At 39.9% G+C, this 24,374-nt stretch overlaps 1 protein-coding gene across 3 annotated transcripts in view; it reads right to left on the reverse strand.

Annotated features, from left to right (window-relative positions):
• Nucleotides 1–24,374, reverse strand: part of MACROD2 (mono-ADP ribosylhydrolase 2) — an 836,463-nt gene that overhangs the window by 279,291 nt on the left and 532,798 nt on the right. For all 3 annotated transcript variants that reach the window (XM_029961674.1, XM_029961673.1, XM_029961672.1), the window contains exon 6: nucleotides 3,601–3,631. In XM_029961674.1, coding sequence (XP_029817534.1) covers nucleotides 3,601–3,631 — 31 coding nt within the window. The remainder of the gene's footprint in view (nucleotides 1–3,600; nucleotides 3,632–24,374) is intronic.

Genomic DNA, 24,374 nt, shown 5'->3' on the forward strand with positions numbered 1-24,374 from the left:
TGTTCACTTTGCAGGCTGCAAACACCAGGATTTCTGGATACCTTCTTAAAGACAGGATGATGAGGTGTTCTTCCATAAAATCTACTAAAGAAACTGGCTTTTTTTTCACCCCTCTCTTCTGGCAGTACCTCAGAGATAACAAGATGGTAATTATGAAGAAAGTGGATGTCTAAATGGTGATCCACTGGAATAACATGAAAATCTGACACACTACAGCCTAAAATAACACTTTGTACCCTCTGAACTATATATAGATTTGTCTGTAGATCTTTTCTATCCCTTTTTCAATTTTTTTTTTCAACCAGATAGTAAAATTGCAGGGAAAAGAGACAAAATATAAGAAAATTCCTATAAGTCTAGCTGGTCTAGGGAAAAGAAGTGTGATAAGGTTAAGACTGCACTGTGGCTCCTGTCTGAGTATTGATAAACAGCTACTGAGGATGTGGAGCTAGATACTCCAGTACCTCCCTAATGCCATGGGAGGGATGCAAATCTTTAGTCCTTCCCCTGAAGTAGTTTTATTTAGGAAACTTCACACTCTTGCTACAAATGAAAACATTTATTGCAGCAGGAGAGAGTAACCCAGGGACCCATGGGGATATGAGTCTTCACAACCTTTGCTTTCTTAGACTGATTAGCAGTTTATAAGCTTATTAAAGGTGACAGGGATCTCTTAGGAAAAGATACTAGGAATTACGGTTCTCTTAGGAAATTATTTTCCCCCCGAAGTGCCTGTGGGTAGACTCTCAGTTGTTTTGTAGTCCTTACAAACATTCAGCACTGGTTGCTTTCTACGTCATTTTATAAAGATGTAGCCCCCCTCACTTGAAGATATCAGACTTCTCAAAGAGAGATCCCTTGTGAGTGAATTTGTTGCCAGCACATTAAAATCTGAGTTTTGACTCCTGGCACGGGGCCTTAATGGCAAAAGGCCTTCTCAGGGCTGTAACTCGTTCAAGCTGGAACATCCACAGAGAGACGGGTGGAGATGAAGCATCAGGAGTGTTTGGGGAGGAAACGCAGACCTTTCCTCTATCCAGCACCCTTCCCATTCTCATTCATGAAAAGCAATCTCCCCTTTGCCAGGACCTCAGAAAGAGCCGTGCTTGCTCATTTCTTCCCAGCTCCCTTTTTATGGGAGTAAAGGAACGCTCTGCAGTGATGCAAACAGGAAAGGATGGCTCTCCAGAGAAGTGTGACCACTCTTTCCTTACAATAAGAGTAAAGGTGAGCAATCCAAGCATTTACAAGAGTCTGGAGCAGAACTCAATCCGGATTCTTAAATTGGATACACTCAGTTGATCTCTTGCAAATTTCTCCATTTCCATTTGGAGGAGAAACTCCATTATGAGTCAAGGGATTCTGAAGGGACAGCATTTGTTCATATGGATCTGAGGTGAGGGATCAACACCGTATGTTCCTTCAAAAACACTTTATTGTGAGAGTCCAGTGTTACGTGCACAGCACAAAGATATCCTAATCAGCTTGGCCACCGGAATGAGGTTGATCCACTTGCCTGTCTAGACACTGCCTTTATCTAAAGGAATGTGCATGGATAAAGGGGAAAACCCCAACAAAACCAGAAAGATGAAAGCATAGTTTTGTGGGGTTTGGGTGTACTTTACACTGCAAATACATCACACAGAGCATAGTTTTAGCAATGCAACTGCTATCAAATATTGTTGAAAATATTGACACCTGAAGCCTGATGCAGGGTTGCCTGTTTAACTACTTACTCTCAGGCAGTGTATTTGAGAGTTTGTAAAGAAGGAAATTTTTTTTAATTGAGGAATAGAAAGTATTTATTAAAATGTAAACAGTACAATCAATTAGAAATTGTATTCCCAAAACAAACAAACAAAAAACCTCCAAAAAACCACAAACAAAAAAAAAAAGCAGCAGCCTCAGAAAAACAGTATTTCAGCAGAAATGCATCTTAATTAATTTGCAATGGTGAAAACAGCAAACAATTACGAAAAAAAGCATCTGCCACACTATATAATGTTTCAGTAATGCCACAGCTACCTTCAAGAAAAGCCTCCAATAAATCATATTAACTCATGATTCCTACCAGAGATCCTTTCCAATCTTCTTTACTGGCTTCAGGGTACCATATTCCTCACCTACTGAGACCTTTTCTATTAACTAGGCCAATTGTAAAATAAAGTGAACTATTATTATTTGTACATCCCACTTACTACTAATTTCCATACATTTACACCATGTCTTGCTTGCTTCTGTAACATAATAACAAAAATGTGTCTGTGTAAAAGATCAAGATTTAAGTCAATGAGTCAAGGACTAAAATGCAGAGCTCCCCTCAAAGTTCAAGAGGGGGACCAAAGCTGAGAATCAAGGCAGAGCTTTATCTGAAACCAGATTCATATTCAGCCAATTCTAGTGTTAGTGGAAATGGCATCTGCATGTTCTTCTGCAACAGAAGTGCAGTTCAAGTAGAAAAGAATATGGCATCTAAAGTAAATTAGATTCAACCTTCTGAATCTTAATTCAGATTTATAATCCTCAGAAACATTTAAATAAGATGTCTTTGAAAGAGAAGAAGCAACCCTAAATATTCCTTTTATTTATTGCTGTTTAGCATATAATCATAGAATGGTTTGGGTTGGAAGGGACCTTAAAGATCATCTCATTCCAACCCTCCTGCCATGGGCAGGGACACCTTCCACGAGACCAGATTCATCCAACCTGGGCTTGAACACTTCCAAGGATGGAGCATCCATATGTTTCTTTAAAGCATCCTTATTTAAAAACTTTAAATTGTAAAAGTTATAAAATCTACAAGCATTTCTATGCACTTACTGAACCTAAAAGAAAGAAAAAGCAGCTTAGGTTATCACTAAATTAAAAAAAAATATATATTTGCCTCTTTGTAATTTGCATGTCCTCTCAGATTTCTCCATTTTTTTCCTAAATATTGAACTGCTTGTCTTTTTCCTCCTACAAATATCATGCCCACTTCTTCCACAACGTCAACCAAAAACCAGTTGACTATTAGTGATGGATTATCCTACAACAATGCAAGTGATGAACTTTTATAATAACCCTTTCCTTCCAGTTCCTTCAGGCAATAATTATTTGCATGTAAATTAATAAAATAAAAGTGTGGAAGCACAACTCAAGGGAGCTAAGACAATTCCGTGTTATTCCAGCAGGTTGGCTTGAGAAAAACATCTTTTTTTTTTTTTTTTTTTTTTTCCCTCCCTCCAGTCCTCCAGTCTTGGACATTGTGCCATCTTGCTTGTTTTCCTTCTATATGGAAAATTTTGCCAGACCCCTGTTTTTCCCTGTTGAAGCCACAGCAGTGTGTTTAAGAGTTACTGCAGAAGCGTAATCACAGTTGCAGGTCTTGGCTCACAGGCTCTGAGGGTTTTGCTATGGGCTGCACAACAGCATCCCACTTCCCAGCACACCAGTATCCAGTCACAGCCAAGGGCTTTGGATCTCTGTTATTTAACACAGGATAAATAGACTGGCAAGCCAAAATGACTGATGAGACATCCAATATGAAATATCACTGTTTGAAATAGCAGTAATGGGTAAAAACGAGTAAGAATAAGTGACATCTAAGGTCTTACTTACCATAAATTCCAGTTGAAATACAGGGAAAGGCCTGTAAAACAAATGAAAAGGAAAACAAAAATCAGTGGGATTTCTGTTTGCTGAACTTTTTATCAAAACCAAGAGTGTTTTTAGATGGCTGTTTTTCAACACCCGGAGATTAGTGTTGTAGCGTTCACTGTTCTGGCAGTCAAATCATAAGCATTCTCATGTCGTTATATGAAACATATTCCATATGTTTTCCTTGCTGCCATGTTAATAAAGCTGTACTCTTTTTCTCACCTTGAGCTCTGAGCAACATTTGAACCCAGAATTGTTCTTAAAACTGCCTTTTGAGCTAAAAATTAATGCCATGAGCTAAAAATTAACGCCATACGCTACTACAGTAGAAAAAAAAGAGTCGTATTATCGGGGTAGAGTTAAACAGTGTTTCTTCAGCAGCAAAATAAGCTTGGCCAGCTTAAACCTTGCCCTGTCTCTTTGCCATGCCCTCATTTACTATAACCCTCCTTTTTTGATCCAGAGTCTTTCATTTTTAACCTCAGTTCTTTCAAACATGTGGTTTATGGTGCGGTCCAACACAGTTGTACTGCTACAAGACAAAGGCTTGCAAACTGGTGCAGGGGGGGGAACTGGAAGATGCTGGGTGAAAAGAGAGGGTACATTTTTGAATCAGCTTGGATCTCAAAGAAAATGCATCATGAAACAAGAGATATTACAGACCCTGTGCCAGTGAGAACAGTAATTTACATTTTTCCTCGCTGTACGTGTGTTGTCTCCAGATTTGCATTTCTGTAAGCCAGAGTCAGTTTTCCACCAGGAGAAACCAAAGCTGTGGTTTCACAAGAGAGACAATTTTCTTTGTATTCAGCTGATATGTGATATCACCTTTGCCTCCCACCTCTGGACTGACAGCAAACACAGCTCAGAGGTATGAGAGCACCTGGGACCAAAGTCTCAAATATCCACCCTGAGGCTCCCTCCAGATCCCGCAGCAATGAGTCATCATACAAAAGAAAGGAATTCTTCTTTACTTAATCACACAGGAAAACATTATTCAAAGCTAATGCTTGCTTTATATTTAACCAGGGAATTAATTAGGGAATGGTGATTAAGAAAGGAGAGGTCTAATGGAAAGAATACATCCTACCCTCCGCTCTAAAAATACCTAAGTAAAATAAAGTGGAAGAGAATTATAGTCTCATTCCTTCTCACAACCACTACAACTTACATCCTGAAAAATACTTAGCTTTGTAGTTTGTACCCAATAAATCACACCGAATCAGCTTTTTAAGGAAATGAGGAAGGGAGTAGAAAGAAAACCCCAAACACCACCACATGGTTACAGAGCTCAGGCTGAGGTGACAACAGATGCTCCAGCAATAAGAGAGAGGCATAAAGGACGATTTTGTCCAGTTTAGAAACAGATTTTACAATTCACCACTGTTGAAGTTCAACATGTTAAGAGGTAATTGCTCTAAACAAGTGTTTTGTTTTCCATTCTTTGCAGAATTTGAGTAACAGCATAGGATTTAGATATTCATTTGCCTCAGGAAGTGAATAACAGAGCCTTCAAGGCTCCTTCTCTTACTGGCCCCACAACTCTGGTAAGGCAAAACAGTTCAAAACTCCATCAGTCCTTGGTTCCTTGGGAAACACCCCACGTGGTGCCTATGGGAAGTAGCACCACTACTAATTTCAGATCCCCACTAGTGACAAAACCACCCACCTGGAGGACTTGGGCTGGGGTGGCTCTGCAGCCCCTGGTCTGCAGATTCATCCCCACTGCAAAGCGAAGGGTATCAGGCTGATACATCATCCAAGATAATGAATCATTAAGGTTGGAAAAGACTTGTAAGATCATTGAGTCCAACTGTTAAATGAATCTACTTTAAGCCCTGCTGGTGACCTTGAAGGGATTTACAAGACTGGCTGCTGCACTGTGGGATAGGCTCAGCACACACTGCCAACATCTGGCACCACAGTTGAGTGTTGGGGGGCATGGAGCTGGTGCCAGGGGACCAGGCTTCCTTCTCAGCTTTGCTTGGAGAAGAGGAAACAACTGCATTTCCAGCAGTGCATGGCAGACACTTGTCACATTAGTTCATCTCCACTCTCAAACACGCCGCTCTGAGGCCACTCAGCGAGCACTGCCTGGCAATTTGTGTGTCTTGTGTGTTTCTTAATACCTTAAAATTACTGTGCAGACACATCACAACCATTACCTTGCTTTCAGTTCCTGTCATGCAGCTGAAACGTATCTGAAATGGAGCTACAAGAGTGCATAAAATCCCATCAAGCTCCTTTGGAACATGGGGCTGTGCCATAACTCAGATGAGCTCTGCCCTCTCCCTCATTCAGAGACCATCACAGCACATAACCAGCAGATGTAATTTCGTAAAATGTGACAGTGCTTTTATTCATTCAAGAAAGACCCGTGCCCGAGATCACATATCAACTGTGTTTCCTCTTGGCTCCTAGGGAGACAATTTAGTCTAGATGCCAGGTTGAAATTACTGGCAGAGCAGTGATGGGGAATTCACAGCATGCATATCAACATACTACAATATTTGGCTTATGGACAAAAGATGTTAAGGTTTCTAACCTTTTCTTTGCATAATAATAACTTAATTATATATCTAATTTCAATAAAAAATTCAGTTTCACAGTAGGAAACATTCATTCCTATTTCCACAATAAAAACGTTTCTCATCTTAATTTGTTGCCTGTAACTGCTATTTACTGACGAACCTTTAATTTCTTTGCTACTGAAATAGTGTGTTTGCTTTACTTGAGGACTAATGTGAAATGACAGCACCCAAAACAGACACAACTCTGCAGCTAAACATAAGTTAAAAAGGCAAGAGCTTCCTACTACTACTATGCTTCTGCAATCATCTAGAGAAAGAGGTCAAATTAAATCAGCTCTGTGAATACTGTAAAACTGAAATTGATTTAATTCCTGCAGGAGAGGATGTGGGCGCTCAGCCTCTGGTTCTTTTTAATCCAATGTTTCTTTACTAAGGCTGCAGCAGCAGTGCTAATTAGGATGAAATGTAATGCAGCTTCATGAGGAACATTTACAATAGTCACCATGCGGAGGCCAAGTTGGACTCTGAGACATTTCAGTGAGAAGGACCTGGGTATTTAAATACTTAAGAGCTTATCTACATCAAGGGGTTCTAGTTCACACTGAGCTGCAATGTATTAACTGTTATACATTAGATGAATAAAATTGCTATGTCTACATGACCAGATGCCTCCTACTGCAGTCCTAATAATTGCTTCCACAGAGCAAGGACTTTCTTCAGATTAAGTGCTCAGCGTTCAGCGTCGGCATCCCAGTGTTGCTTTTGCCACAACCAAGCCACATGTAAGGTAAGTGCTTTTCTTCCAGCACAAAAAAAATATCAAACACAAATGAGTCTTCTCTGATTTCACTGCATCACCTCATGAAGAGGACTCATTCTCATGTTTGAGAGCTATTCCTTCATGCAACTTGCACTACTGATATTCCTGTTTACCAGCCAAAGCTAAAAAACTTGAGTGCCTTAGATCCTTTCCAAAATAACACACTCTGTAAAAACACCTACCTCCAAAAAGCACAATAAACCAAACCTATAAACTTCAGGTACCTCCTTAGCTGCAAAAAGTATTCACAGGTTACATACATACATACATATTTATAATATCAGTAACATCAAGCATTCAGAGTCAAGTTTTGATGCTTTTACTAGATTAAAACATAAACCAAATGATTTTATAAACCACTAACAATAATATTATCCTATTGCCTTTTAAAAATCCTTATGCTACTATCTGGAAGGAAAATAAATTAAAATGTAATTTCCCAGTCCATCTACTGACATTAATTTTATATTTGTCGTGATTCTGTACTGTAATTTAACAAACAACAAATTTTGCAAGAAACTATCACTCAAAGTTATGAATAGAAAATTCCAACACAATTCCCTACACAGAAAGTAAAGAGAAAAAAATCAAATCGAAGAATTGAATAAGAAAATGTTTAAACTCAGTTTTCATTACAGACAATATTAGCATGTTTATTAATGTGCCTTTAAAGAAGGAAAGGTAATTATTGCCTCAAAAATGAGTCAATGTCTTGAACACAGCAGGTCACACAGAAGCCTTTAGGCATTTGTTTGAGCTCCCTCATTCACACACTGGCAGGTTCTCTTTATCAGAGTCAAATACTGGGCATGCAAGTGCCAAAAAAAAGTTGGAGGGTATTTTCCCATATTTTACAAGTCTAAAAGTTTACACTCCAACAATAGGGAGGTTGTCAAAGGATGCTGACAGCTGATACAATGCTGGTCAAGCAACTACAGCTGAAGTTCAGATTCAGACCTGAAACATCCTCTCTGTATTGTGGGTCAGGGCTCCTCTGTGCACCCTCATTTACAAAAATGGAAGTTCACATTGCACAAAAGGACAGTGGGTTTAGAAAATGATACAGAGCAATAATCAAATTTGAAGTAAAAATCTAACGGTTGTGTGGGAAATGATTATTGAGAGAGCAAACCTGTCACAAAGCTACTGACAGCTGACTGAAGGACTCCTGTTTAGCTAAAAGGATTTGCAAAAAGTGCATAGAGAACTTCATCATCACTCAGAAAACACACAAATCTAAAACAAATGTCTGTCGGGTTTTCAGAGGGTCTCCACAAGTTTCCCGGCCTTGCTGGTGACACTGCTCCAGGTAAGTTTCCAGGTAAGGCTGCGGTTTTTCTCTTTATTTACACAAAAGGACAGTTACTGAAAGAGGCCACCTGAGAGGTTAAAAGGGCAAAAAGAATATCTTTAATCTTTCCTGTTAACCAAACTAAGCAGATCGGGGCCTGCAGGGGAGGGTCTTCCTTTGATGACCTGTTTGCCAAAAAGGTGGCCACGTCTCATTATCAAATTATGCGTCTCATCTTACACAGTGAATGACAATTTTGTTTAATTTTTTATTGAAATAATTAAAATCTTCAACCAAACAATGAACATTCAACAATGAGTATGGGGAAAAAAAATCAAAGGAATCACTACCAAAATTTACAAATTATTTATAGCATCTGTGTGTTCTAACTTTATATGAATTTAAAATAGATTTTTGGAGACATTGAAACCAGCTGCAACAGAAACTTACACAAGACAGTAGAGCACTGCAATATGGAGTTAAGACAATTCACCACGTGGGGAATGTCACAAAATTTTTATTTTAAAATTTTCAAATTTATCATCTTTCAGTCGTTAAAAGTAATAGCTCAATTTACTGCCTGGATAGAGGTCTGGACTGAAAGTTGGTCTAATAATTTGATTTCCCCACATACAAACTCGGTTGTGGGGTGAGGGTTGCCCGGTTTTTTCCTAAACCATTTGAATATTTGTAGTTAGAACGAAAAACTTGTAAGGGAGCTAGGAACTAACAGTTTGGTACACATTTTTAAAAATCATCATCCTTTATATTTAGGAATACTTAGATAGGAAACCCAATCACTCAAAGCAGGGCCACCTAAAGCCAATTACCCAGAACTATGGCCAGTAAGGCTGGCATATTTGCAAGGATGGAGACTCTACAGCATCTGTGGGAAACTTCTGCTGTTTGGCCAATTGGAGATTAAATAAGTTATTTCTTATGTTTTAACACATGTCTTCCCAGCTCCGTGCTGTCTGAAGACTCCCTGGGGTGCTTTCTCCCCCATCATCGGAGTCACTAAGGAAGATCTTTAATAGCCTTGGCCCACAGTTGCCCTCTGGGGTGCACAACTAGTGACTCGCCTCCAGCTGGACATCGTGCCACTGCCCACAATCCTGTAAATCCCAGCAGCTCAGCCAGTTTTCAGTCCACCTCTTGCACAGCAAAAACAATAGACAAAAATACAACTATTGGGTTTAAAAGACAGCATCTGCCTAGAATGTTCAGAAGCCATTGCAGTTGAAGCACCAATTAAAGCAGAAAAAACATAGATGATAAGGAAAGAACAAAACATCAAATGAGAACTTGGAGCAGATTTATTTTTTCTTTCTATAACACCCCATGCCAAAGCAGGCTTGAAATAAATGACAAACTGATTTTGAGCCACATCTGTGATGTGCTTTTAGCCCCAGTAAAGAACAGTTATGAGTTTTCTTCATGCCGAAGAGCAAGAAATTAAAAATCCCCTTTTTGCCTTTTCCAAGAACAGAAAAGAACATTCACCTACAAGCCCCATATTCCATCAGTCTCTCAGTGCTGCAGAGCACAGAGCAGTTGCCTCTAGAGTCCCTGAACTCCCAGTGTCTAATTACTTTGGGAAGAGCAGATGAAAATGCAACTTCCTTCACAAGAACAACACAGAAACAGCCCTTATTACTTTTTTTTCTAAATGAAGGTTATCGACTATTTTCAGAAGTCTAATAATATGTTTAATAAAACTCCCTTTGAAAACCCCCATTGTTTTAAGGGATTCCATTCCTTCAAGCCACCTGCACAAGTGGCATCTCATCCCCACCGGCATAATTCTACTGACAATATCCCATGGGATCCATAGACCTCATCTTACGTGTGTATCGCTAAGAGGAAAGCTGAGATCCAGCTTCATCTCTGCCGAGCTGCACTTCTGGTCTGAGGTTCCCTCTCCAGTCAGTAAAGAGGGTAATTCAGCTGTTTCAGGTCAAATGAATGGCTCTCGTGGGGAACTGCTGACTACAGAGTGAAGGTAGATACCCAAGCTAATTTAGGTGAAACAAATCTTTCCCTGAGCACAGGAAATCATATGTACTTGCCAGAAAGCAGATTCAGGAACTCTCTCTTCTCTCCTGAGTCCTAACCACAGGAATATTATTTCCATTGATTCAATACAAATTTCCTTGTAATGAAAAATGTTGAGCCAGACTTCTCCAGCTTTATGAGATGATCCTGCATGGTAGTCAGCCTCACAGGTGTCATGGTAAAAGAGGACTTAAAACAGCCCAGGAAAAGGTCTGTCTGGCACAATTCTGCCTCAGACAGGGATACTCACTGAGCAGGCACCTCCAGGCCAGCAAATCCATTCTCTTTATCCAAAGGACTAATTAAGAACTACACAGCATCCTCAGTTCTGTGCACTGGTCTCACTTCCAGGAGCATAGCTGGAAGGATCAGATCTGTTAGCCCCAGTCTAGGCTCCTAGTAGTCCAGGGAGGTTTCCAATCCAGGAGATGCCAATGCTGGGCCATACATTGTGCTCAGAAAACACAGGCATTGCAAGCCTGGCCCGAGCCCACATGGGTTGGTAGGAGAGGGCACATCTAATGGAGCATCAGCACTTCCACCATACAGGTCATTAATGCTTACTAATACCTTCCTAACAAGCTTGGGTTAAGCGTCTAGTTTTTGTCTCATTCAAATCAATATTGTGCCACAGCTACAGATCAATACTTGTTTTACATTTATAATATTTTCAAATTAAAAGAAAAATTAGTAGGAATCCACAGGACTAAATATAAAAACATCAGAAAGGAGATATTCAGTGACAAAATATTTACTGACCACAGTGACAATAATTGCTTCATCCTTAACAGCAGGTTAGCCTGTCCTTACTGCTTCATCTAAATCAACACACCCAAGGAAATACCGCTGCACCTTTACTGTGGTTTGATTCAGATCTGAGCCAACCTTGCAAGAAAAAGTCATTAAATGACATTAACGTAGTACTGAGATCATACTCTGACAACCAAGAATAATGAGGTAAATTAAGGGCAGATGGATATTGAGGCTTTCCTCTAAATGTCCTTAATTTTGTAGGTTTTAGACATACTGTCTCCTGAACCTCAGTGCAATTTTAGTTTTACTATTTGTGATATTTATAGCTCCCATTTATATAAGTAATATGTAATTTTAATGCAGGTCTAATAGTTCCAGCTGCCATTGACACAGATTGTAAAATGAAAAAGGGAGAATACCTTGTTGGGTAGGATGTTATTTTATATCCTCCCTGCCACCTTAACCACTGTAATACAGTGGGTTAATGTCTTATTTGGATTCCAACCTTGTCAGCACATCAAAGATCCTCCCAGGTGAAGAGGAACAGGGCTGTGCAATTGATCTCTCCTAACCTGGAACGTCTGTGTCACTCTGGTCCAGGGTGAGCTACTGAAACGAGTGTTTCTTTTTGAGAGAGGTGTAGAGAGACGCCTTGAAGAAGTACACGATGATGAAAGGTATGAGACAGGAGTAGACCTTGGAAAATATCAAGGGAGATCACAGTCGAAATTGCCTTCTTTATCCTGAATAAATAACAGCAGTTGTGGATTACGCGACTGTAATTCTGTGGAGGAGGTCTGGTAACATAAATCACGATAAAGGCGACTTGAGACTCTTTTTGAAGACCAAGAAGGTTATTGGTATATTTTAACTTATTTTCTACTGCTCCTAGGCACAGTCCCTACAGAGGTTTCTATGGCTATTGAGAGTCCCCTCAACCCAGTATTTCTCTCCTCCCTATTTATTTTCTGCTCTCACCCCACTCCAGAGTTTGTTCCTTTCCATCCTTCCGCACACTCCCTCCTGATGACAGATTGCTGCCATCTGCCCTGTTCCAAATTCACTGCTTCCATTATCACTTCCCTTACAGCTGGGGCACATCTGCTCTCAGATCCACTTTACAATTTTTCCTAAGGCCCTGCCCTGCTCTCAGCATTGCTGGAATGCCTGTGCAAGGAGAGCAGCAGCTACCGGATTCTCACCACCATCTGTGGCTTGATTCAAAGCCATTGCAGGCAGCAAGAAATCCTCAGCTTCAACTGCAATCCAAATTCCATACCCACTGATTTTCCTCTTTCAAACTGCTGTTGAATGATACAAATAAACAAGTTGAGCTGCACCAGTATTGTCAAAAGTGGGTCAGCAACCCTGTATACCTCATTTCTGGTACAATGGGGTTGGTTCAGAAAACTACACAGTGAAAGAAGGTTTTGGGGAAATCAGTGGCACTGTGTTCAGCAGGGCACTCAGAAAATGAGGAGTCCTGAAGAGAGGCCAATCCAGGTTTGCAGGTTCTGACACATTTCCTTGTTCTGAGTAACCCCAACGAGTGTTTCTACCAAGTTGAATGAATCTGCATAATGCTTCCCTTGGCACCAGTAAATGTGTCAGGATTTGTCTCAATAAAACTTCAATGTCAGTGCAAGAAAGGCCACCACACATATGGGAAAAGTAGAAAGAAAAAAAAATCAAAATCTGAAAAAATATGTCTATTTTCCCCAAGTTCTTTCAGCTTTCATTCTCTTACACACATTTATTCCTTTTCTCGAGAGGTGCTGCTGCAAAAATACAAGGTTAAAAATTTTAAATGGAAGTGTGACTTCAATTTTCCATATCCTCCTGTTTAATATAATGATCCAGGCAGGTTTTTGTATTGGATTCAAGTAACACTTAATGCCTTGTCAAATTCTTCCTATTTTCAAATGTTTTGTATGGAAATAACTGGTACGTATATTTTTAAAGTAGCAGAAACAGCAGGAGGGGAGAAAAAGCATAAAGATTTCTCTTTTTTTCAAATACATATTTCCCAAATGAAGAAAGCTGCACAGAGTAATCAAAATGGAACAGAAAAATACAGTTATCACTTTGATTTCCCTGTCTTTTCTGGCTGACTTACCCCCAGATGCCCTTTTCATTTAAAAAAAAAACAAAACCAAAAAAACATATTGAGATACTTATGCTGTTGCTTTGAATTCTTTTTTTTTTAAAGGAAAGACAGACACAAAAAGGTCTAATCCAGAGACACATTATTATTCAAGAAACATTACAAGGAACAACCACTTGCATTAGTAATACTTTATCATTTATGCAAACTATTTAACATGAGAGACAAAAGCAACCTATATATACAGATACATAGATATAGATATAGATATAGATATAGATATATCTACAGCCATGTGTATCCCAAATAGATACTAGCTCTGGAGAACAAATATTGTCCACAGCAGGGGGAGGAAACCAACAAAAGACCAAACAAAAAGTCAACCAAACAAAAAACCAACCCGCACCAAAAAAATCTCAAAGCAGGGAGGAAAATGAATGAAATTAAAAACTTGCATCTGAGGATGGTAAAGGTTTGACATGGTTAAATGGTTTTACAGTTTCATCCTTTCAAATACCAAAGAGAGATAAGAAATAAATGAAAGGTTCTGTGCCATGTGCTATGGTACAGGCTGTATATGTTAGTGTAATATTAAGGCCCTAGTTGTTCTTTCTGCCTTTTCTCCAAGCACCCATTGATTTCAAGGACTGTTCTGCACATGCAGCGACTCCAGGACAGGGCTCTAATTGCTTGTGTTTTCAGACTGATGAGAAGGCACTAACATGAATACATTTCCATTTGTGCTAATGGGATCTGTATGGCCAATGCTGTTTGTTTTCCTCCCCGAGAATGCTCCCCTGGTTCTTGTTCTTTTGAGGTCTGCTCCAACAGAACACTTCTGTCTTGCATTAAAATACAGTTATGAAATTCATAACTAAACAGTGCTTTAAACCATATTGTTTAATCTATGACTTTTCCTCTGACAAGTGTGAAAACGTGTGCAATGTGACAGAAGGTTCGCTATAGTAATTGCATGTTGTGATTGAATGAGAGAGTAACAACCACGGAAATAACTGTCTTGCTGAAATTGCTGCAGAAGGTAAGTTGCTCCTGCACAGTTTTAACTTATGCACCATCTGTTTCCTCAGTCCTTTAAATGTTCCTTCAACTAGTTAAGGGATTTTATTGTTGTTCCTATAGGCATTGCCAAATTTTCCCTGACCTTTTGCACACCGTACTTCGGAAAGAGTGTCTCTCCATCCCTGTCTGTCCCTCTCTCCCCTCAAACCCTACTCACTGGGACTCGTTCATGCAACACCCACATCTGACAGACCTCCCACCCATGCTTTTTAAATTCTTGCCACATTAACCAGCAAAGAGGAGATTATATATGGGCAAAATGCGTAGGTCCCTTCGTGTATTTTTCCAGTAGATGGAGACACAGTGTTTATTTCCCTAAAAGCTGACAATTATTAACCATCAGTTCAAGAATCCAGTAATATTCAAAAATTATTGTTATAGTCAAGACTTACCCAGTTGTGAGAAAATAAATATATTGGGATAATAATCCCATTGTAGCCTTGAATTACAATGCTAAATCATTTGCAATATAGCACTAAGTAGCACTACATTAAACTCAACAGATTATCAAGACTCTAATTCCATATTAAAAAACAAACAGATGATGTTAAAAAAAATGAACAAAAAAAACACCTCTTCAGCTAAAGCACGTGCATTTTCCCCTTTACACATCAGCAAAGCACTACAATGAAATAACCAACACAATAAAACTGTGTTATTATAGTGTAGCACACAGTGACACTACATCACATTACAGGAGTAAACACTAAAGTTCCTTCAACTCAAACTTGCAGGTGGACAACAAAAATAAGGGATATCGGATGAAAGCAGTGAACTGGAAGTTCAAAATCAACAAAAGGAGATGCTTCTTCACATAAAGCAGCGTGGATGCCACACAAACGAGAAAAGTTTATGGGAGCTGAAAAATCAATATTATGAAAAAGCCAATGAGGGATTTAAAGCATGAAGATCAAATCTGTGGATCAAAAAGTCCCTGAGTGATGAAGTGTTCTGACCACTGCCATTAAATGCTTACCCTGTCCTTACACTCCTCACTGAGCATCAGTTCTTGGCCAAAGCAAAGGCAGGGCACTGAGACAGGTATTTGGGTTGACCCAGCGTGGCCCTTCATATACTCTCAATAAACTTGCTGCACAGCTGTAGACAAAATTATGGACAAACTGGCAAGAGGTGCAGGTTTTTGTGGTTTTTTGTAAGCTAAAAATCTGTGAAAATAACAAATTGCACCAGAACAACAGTAACTGCCCATAAGCCTCCTCTACCCTGCCCAACACACAGGGTTTTGGAGAGCAAGTCTTCCATCCCATTTTCTGCCGTGAATGTCCTTTTGAGCAGCTCTTCCCTGGAAAGAAGTCATCAGGCAGGGGAGTTTTTTGAGTGATGTGCTCTTGCTTCCCCATGGAATGAACAAGGAATGTATATCACACTGGCCAATGGTAATCACAAATGGGACTACAGACCCTCCTTATCCTTGTGGGATTTCCTCTAGCCACCAGCAGCTTTCTCATTTCTCTTGTGCAGCCTTTCTCTCTCTGGTCTCCATTGCTTCTTCCCAATGTGCTGCTGTGGGAGGCTTTAGGAAAGACTTCATCCTTGCACAATGAACAGCTCTCCCAATCCAAAAAGTAAAATACCACATAGCCTTATCTTGCTTTATGATAAAAGAGGTGTGTTTTATACTCACCTTCCATGAACATATCAAATACACCAATGTTCATTATATTTTAAATATTTGACAAATCTCTACTACTTCTGCTATATCTTTCTGGTAACTCACTGTTCCATCTGATAGCTGCATTCACATTATCTATCCCCCTAAAAAGCATATCACCCAGCCACATCTCAAGAGCTGAGCATTTGATTTGCCTTTCCAGCCAGCGCTGTTTCCAAGAAGTCATCCAAAATCACTTACAGAAAAATTTTCCCGAAGGAGTTACAACTAATTAAGTACCTATGCATGGTTTAGTCATTTACATGATTCTATTGTGGATTCTGCAATTTTTATCTAAAGTCTTTGAAGTTTATATATAATGTCAGTCGTAGCAAATTATAACCCTCTTTACTGCACTGCTGGAAATGCCGTTAAATATATGGAGCAAAACAGGTCCTGACACTGCTCCCCTTAATACTACTGTTAACCTCTTCCATCAAGAGAATGGCTTTTTTATTCTTTGAATTCAGTTTTCATTTGCTAATTGATTTTTAATCCATAACTTCCAAAGGCTATCAACTTCTCCATCCCATGAATCTTTTTCCGTCTATTATTCGGTCAATAAAAAACACTGTTCATTTTCTCAACAATACCCAGGAAGGAAAAAAAGGGCAATTGCAGCACAAGCCTTCCTAGTCTAGTTGGTGACAGAAATAAAGTAGGAGACTCCCTCTGGAGCTTCCAGACTAGACAGTAAAGACTTTCATCCTTAGCTCAGTGAAAGGGGGCACACAGTGCCCTGGATAGAGGGGTAGAGCTGGGCAAAAATACCAATACTAAGTGGAAGCAAACAGAAAACAGAGACGCCAACATATGTGACTTTTCAGTCAGGTTTTGAGCTGTTCTAATAATAAACAAGAGAAATACCTTGAACATTACATGCCATGGAGCACTGGTACCTGACCTTTCTCAGTCCACGCACCGCAAGCAACATCAGCCCTTGCTTTCCCTGGCACGTGGGCCACTGTGACAGCAACCTTGGCTTTCAACTCAATCCTGTGGCCACAGGATGGAGAGAACTGCTAAAGCTTTTGGCTTTTCCTCTCAAGAAGAAAATGTTTTATTTTACAAATGTGACAGTAAGCACAACTCATAAAAATAGCGGCACATTGACTAATGATACATCAAAATACTGTGGTTTGAGCTGTACATAGACTATATTTGAGGTGATCTGGCTGACTACCAGCAAGTGATGCACAAAGCTGCCTCATTTATCTTCTTCAAATTATTCCTTCAAACCCAGCACCTAAAAAAACTTGACAACATGTAACCTGGTGTTATGCTGTGCCTACTTCAAATCATAACACTACCTCTTCAGTGGGCTCCTGGTCTTTAAACAGCAATCTTAAATATACCGGTAAGAAAAAAACATCAGCTATGACTAATTTTGTCTCTTCAACTGCTGGGGTCAGTCCAGACAACCCATAAATTCTTTATGAACTAAAAAGTAGAACATTAAAATATACAGATTAAGCTAAACCCACTTTAATACAGTTCAGGATTTTGGCTGCCACTTCACCTATAATTAATATCAAGACTAATATGTTTTACTGTATTAGAACCAGTATGGCCTTAAGTCCAACATTATGACATGGAATAGAAAGTGGTCAGCTCCATAATGTGACTCACGGAAAATCCATATGTGATCTAGCAGAAATTGTAATCCTTTCCCTTATGTCCATCCCTGCAGCTACAATTCCTATTCATGGGGTCTCAAGCCCCAAGAGTTTCCAGGACATGGTTGTGCCATCACTCAGGATAGAGAAGGACACCTGTAATGGATTGCCATCTACAGAAAAACCTTGTCTGATAATTGGAATATTATGCCCAATTAAGGAGAACTGGGGGGTGATGGAGGGTAGGAGGGGGAAAAGCAAAGAGGATACATGTTTTACCCTACCTGTCAGATCAAAGAGTTTCAGAGAACATTTGGCTGCAATTGCAGACATTGTAAATCATAAATTTATCAGTATTTTAATGCAGAAACTCGAAGAACAAACAAGTAGCAAACCTACTAATAAAATACTAATACTTCCTTTCTGCAAAATAATCTTCCTCATTACATGTAGTTGTGTGGATAAATAAGAGCAGGCAGGAGGAAAGAGTCCATCCCCAACTTAAATAGAACTTAAATAGAACATAAGTTCTTAGTAATGTAATTAACAGCTTTTCCTGATTATTTTAACTTAATTCTCAAGAAGTGAATTAAATCCAAAAAAGCAATGCCCAAACCAATAGCTTCACTGTTTCCTTATTATCATGAATTAACTACCTCCAAAAGAGACAGATGATGTACATCAATACAGATTTAGTAGATGCTGTACACAAAAGTGAAATTAATTTTTTTTTTCAGTATCATCTCTCATTTTGAAATATACTTTAACCATGGAATAACTAAAGTTACAGAGCAATATCAATGTTTTTTCATTGGAAAATAATTAATTTCATGAAGGGTGGGAAGGTCAATTCTTTTGTATTTCATGCAAAAAAATCACAACATTTACCTACTCTGATTTTAATTACTTAGATGAAAAAAGAAATTAACAAATAAATAAAATTTACTCCACAAAAAAAGCTGCTAGGCAATACTTGTCACCACAAGCTAGATTCTATATTTCACAATGAAATCCATACATAATTATCTTAATCTCAAGTCTAGGCTATGACTTATTATGAGAAACAGCATAATTTGATTGAGTTTTGTCATCCTAAACTGGAATAACTCTTTACCTTAAAAAAAAAAAAAAAGCAACAACAACCTCTCACTGCACAAGTCAGAAAGGGAAAGGATCCATATGTGATAGAGACTGGCAGTATACAATTTTACAGTCTGTGCTCAGAGTCTAATGCTGAAAGGCCATACAGCACTCAGAGAGGGACCCCAGACCTTTGCCAAAATGGAAGAGACAGCAGGATGAGCAACAAAGTGCCTGGGGATGGACCAGGATTGCATTCCCAGTACTTGCCTCTGCTGACTTTGAGTTTACCCTGTTGAAGCTCTGAGTGTTCAAGTTTTGCAATATTGGTTTTTGTGTACTAAAAAGAGCGATCTCAAAAAAAATAATAGGATTGCACATCATTCTCTGGAATTGTACCTGGTGGGGGGGTGAAGTCAACCCTGTCACATGTGGAACCGTCAGTGTCTGTGTCTAATGTGGTCTACTCAGTTTCTGATACCATTGAGACATTTTAATGGATCTGCCTTTTTGTCAATATCCATTCCTTCATATAAATTGAATACACAGAGGTAGTTTAGCCACAGAAAATATGATTTTCAATCTCATCAATATATGAAGTTCTCTCCTGATACAGAAAAACTGAGGAGAAAACAAATTTGAATGTGGATTATGCACACTATGTGAAAATCAGCTTCACGTAAGCTTTGTTCTTATGTTCATGCAAAATCTAAGGACAGACAGCTAAGGTTTTGCTAAAATACTATAACAGATCCAAAATAAACAGAGCAGGCTAATTGGGCATTTGGAAACCCTACAGGAAGAGCACACAAACCCGTCGCCTGAAATAAGTACTTTCAGCAGAGTACCTCAGACATGGCTTACCTTGTTTCAACTCAGATATATAAAAATCTGAACCTGACCCAGGAGGCAGTCCTTGAAATGTTAAAGCTAGTGACTTGTTCGAGAAAATCATACTCCTGATGCTACCAGAACTGCAGCAAGAGGTTTTATTGAACCTACCCTAATCTAGGAGCCATTTTACCATGGAGATTCTGCCCCATATTGAAAGGGCAGAGGGAAACGTCAACATTTCTGTGCTGGTTTTGGCTGGGATATAGTTAATTTTCTTCATAGCACCTGGTATGGGGCTGTGCTTTGGATTTGTGCCGGAAACGGTGCTGATGACACATGGATGTTTTAGTTTTTGCTGAGCAGGGCTTACACAGAGCCAAGGCCTTTGCTGCTCTTCACCCCACCCCGTCAGTGAGGAGGGTGCACAAGGACTTGGGAGGGGACACAGCCAGGACAGCTGATCCCAACTAGCCAAGTGGATATTCCAGACTACATGGCATCATGCTCAGCATATAAAGCTGTAGGAAGAAGGAGGATGGAGGGGAGGTTGGGAGTGATGATGTTTGGCTTCCCAAGTCACCATTACATGTGATGGGGCCCTGTTTATCTGGGGATGGCTGAATATCTGCCTGTCCATGGGGAGCAGTGAATGAATTACTTGTTTGGCTTTGCCTGTGTGTGCAGCTTTTGATTTCCCTGTTAAACTGTGCTTGTCTCAACCCACGACTTTTCTCACTTTACTCTTCTGATTCTCTCCCCCAGCCCACTGGTGAGGGAGCAAGTAGCTGTGTGGTACTCAGTTGCAAGCTGGAGTTAAACCATGACAATTTTCAAGGATTGAAATATTACAAATATGCCACTCAAATGAACCTATCTGCAGCATATCACAATAAGAGATTTTTATTGGCCCTGTAAAACCTGAGAGCCCCAAGAAGGTTGCTGCATATTGACTAAGCCCATTTCTCCATCAAGGATCTATTTATATATAAACAGGCTTTGCTGTAAAGGCATGCCATGACATTAAAGATGGGGGCAGGGGGAACAAGCATTGGTGAGACCACTTCCAAACACAAGCATTTTTTAAGCTTGCAAAGTATTTCCTTCAGCAAACAAAACAATTTTTATTCAGCCATCTCTATCTCCTGTATATTTTCAGAAAGATAAACTCTCTGAGCTATCAATTACATCATTTAGTTCCTGGGATCTAATGTAATAATACTCTGCATTTAAAGACAGGTTTAAAAGTCTTTTTTAGGGCTGCCAATGCATTCCAAAGTCACAAAACTCCAGCATTAAGATTGTTACACATATCTCATGTATTTAGTCTCCCTTGGATATATTTTTTACAGGTTAATGTATTTCTTTCTGCTGAAAGAAACTTGTTCAGTTCATAAAAGTACAATTCACATTATCAGCATGAGTTAGGCCATTTTAAGCATCTTCTGAAGGGTGTGCCTCAGCTCCTCGGGCTTTCCTGACTCTCCAAAGCATGCCTACAGCCACACAACACACTCTAGGAAAGGCTTTATGAACATCTGGATCCATCAGTGGCATAAACTTGACTGTGATTCTGATGGACTCAGCACTGTTTTTCAGCTGAACAAGCCAGAACACCATATACAACATTTCTGCTGGCTTTCAGCTGGTTATACTATAGCAGACAACCTTTAATCCAGCACAAAATTAGTGAGGTGCAGAGAGGTAACACTTTATATGACAAGGTTTTAGAAATTGAGCCAGTGTAATGATTTTATGCCAGACCAGTGCTGTTGAGCACATGGCTGTGGCAGCCTTAGCTCAGCACTGAGAGCCCCCAAATAGATTTACTGTATCATCAAACCACAGTTTAAAATGAAACAACTTCATTTCCTAGTGTGGAGTACTCACATGCAAAAAAAAATTCAGTATCAGAGTTGAAAATGTAGTGGCCTGACCCATCTCCTTCTTGGTTTGGAGTTTTTTATGAGTGATTTGTAGCTGGGGAGCAAATCTCAGCATGGCTTTTGACTGTTGGTGAATTCCCCTTATATCCAGCCTTTTAGAGTTAGATCAGAAGAATAAATTTTGGAAAGAGCACACACCTGTCCCTCAGTTTGGCTGACCAGGAAGGCAAGCCTAGAGCACATCATACGACTGCATTGTTCCATCACCAGTCCAGGCAACCCCTCTGCTCCCAGCAGTGATGAAATGGAATCTGTCCTTGTGTATCAACAGTCACAGTGGAGAGGAAACACATTTCTTGCCAAGTCCCAGGTTTTATTTCCAGACTCACAGTCTGAGCACTGACCTAACACTACCTGGCTCATGAAACCTGGCTGTACCCTACAGTCTGGGGTGCTCAGGCTGCAGGCAGCCTTCAAACCACAGCAACACCGCTCTCAGCCCTGCTCGCTCCATGTGTCTCCTACAAATGTCTCCCAACAGCAGCCAGTTTTCCCATTTTCTGCTATTGAAACAAACTATTTCTTTACAATTTCAAAATGTTGACTTCAAAATTACTGTCAAAAGAATCCGCTTTTCAGAGCAAATGTGAATTCATGAGACACAAAGAGCTGAGAAACAAAAAGCACAAGTCACTGCTGAACTTCTTCTAAAAGCAATAGTTTTTCTCTAACAATTGAACAAGAATTTCAGCTCCACACACACTTGTTCTCCCACATCACGTCCTCAAGGACTTGCTTCTTTACTGGTGTGAAGTCCCCCTTCCAGATGCCCAGTACTCGCTGCTTCTCAAGAAGCAACTTGCGTAGCATGGGCTGGAATTCTGGTATTCCTGGTGACTTCAACACCAGCAATTAGACACATCTTCCACAGGGTCTGCAAAGCTCTATCATTGCCTGGGTTTTTAGTTGTAAAACAATGTCTATCCCCTGCTCATTAATAAAAACTGGTCACATTATCTGCCTTTCTATATTAACAGTGTAATACGAGCAGCCTTTACAGTGAGAAATGCTTTTGGACGGACAATGCCTGGTTACAGAGCATTAAAGAAAACATTTAGATACTTCAAAACAAACAAAACAAAACCAGAAAAGGCAAAAATCTTCTCACTTGTTAGCAGAATACACAGGCAAGAAACTTTAGAATTAATTTACATTTTGGTACACTCCTAAATTCAAAATTGAATTGTTTTTGTTACTCTGATCTTTATTAAATATTCCATTTCCATTTTTGAAGTGATGACATCTTACAGTATATCAACCTTTGGTAGGAGACAAAAAACCAGAACTTGTCCTACTGGGATCTAATTACCACAGATGGATTATGTTTTATCAAACAGATGCTTGTAGATTTTCTCCTTCACTGTTTCTTTCTGGAAAAGACCTCTAATATCCTTTTGGAAGTTTCCCACGCTAGTTGTACTCTGCTAATCAAGGCTCGTGGAGTGCAGAAATAGCCTCGTGTGCTCTACCTGGGAAAGAGTTTTCTGAGTTTATATATTTTGGAAATATATAAAAGCTCTCTGAGCAAGACAGTCCTTGCTCTCTGCAGTCTGCCCTCACAGCTCAGCACAAGGCTGGGGCTTCATAGAGTCATTTTCATGCAATAAATTAGCAACATGAATCAGGTCCATCATTAACATAATTTTGTTAGCTTACAAAAAACCCCCACACATTAAAATCCTGTTTCCCTAACAAAGCAGAAACATCCAGCCCCAGGCAGCTCCTCATCCCAGCGGTCCCAGGCCTGCAGAGGTAGCCAAGGCTGGAAGGCTGAGCTGGTGACTGGCTCTCACCCCACAGCAGATGGGGCTCCTATCCTAGAGAAACAGCCAGAGTCACGGACCAGGGACTAAAAGGTGACATGGCAACAGAGCACAGTGGCTTCTGCTGGAGACACGACTATTAGAAGTTCTTTACACAATTCCAATGCCACTCTGGGAAACCCTACGGCCAAAAAGTCCCACCTGCCTATTTCTACTTTCAATCACATCCACAACATTTTTTTTTTTTCAGCTCTCCCCAGCAAATACATCCAAGTTACCATCACTGCATCACCTCCTGCATTTGCCAGCAGCACTTCTCCCCTTTTAACAATAATGAGCAAAAACTAGTTTTCAGGAGAACATCATCTCTGCAGGATGAAGCTCACCTGCCACATCTCTTTTGCCTCCCTGGTTCTGAAGCCCTATGATGTAAAGCTTTCCCTCTCTACTCCTGGGAGGCATTAAGCAATTCTCCCAGGCTTTTCTGGATCCTGAACTACAACACAGTGCCAGAGAGCCACCCAGCTCCAGTTATTCCTTCTACTTCTCCTTGCAGATGTTGTGGCCAGGTGAAAGACCAGTAAGAGCTTTCTTGTATGATATGTGTTCCTCAGTTTTAGATGGTGGATCAATACATAACTGCATCATGGCAAGCATTTCCCCTGCAGTGTAGGTGCACCACAGCTAGTTGATACACCAAAGCTGAAGCTGATGTGCTGCTGACTGGTCCACAGTGAAAAGCAGAAGATCCCAATAAAAACAAGCTGAGAAAAATTAGGCAAGATGATTATTTATCTCCTGCTGTTCTCTTTTCTTTGAGCTCAGCCGGTTTGGGCTGCTCAGGCTTGACAGTCCTGCATTTCCCTCATCCGATCTGTTATTCATGGGTTTGAATACAAAGACAGGCATAAAGATCACTAATCTTATATCAGCAGCTGAAGTTTACAGGCTCCATATCCATCAACACCCTCCAGTTTCAACCATTAAAAGCAAAGTACCTCAAAAAAACTAACAATGAATAGGGTAAAATGGGAATAGCTCCAAAATGTTGACAATCCTCCCAAAATATTTTCCCATTGTCTTGAGTTACAGATGCAGCAGGTTTCACCAGATCCATCTTTGTAATCTGACAGTTGTATGACAAAACTTCCCATAACAACAGATACATCCATTTTTAAATTATGATAGTAATC

Source organism: Manacus vitellinus, unplaced genomic scaffold, assembly GCF_001715985.3.
Source record: "Manacus vitellinus isolate BGI_N305 unplaced genomic scaffold, ASM171598v3 scaffold_38_pilon, whole genome shotgun sequence".
NCBI classification, from domain to species: domain Eukaryota; kingdom Metazoa; phylum Chordata; class Aves; order Passeriformes; family Pipridae; genus Manacus; species Manacus vitellinus.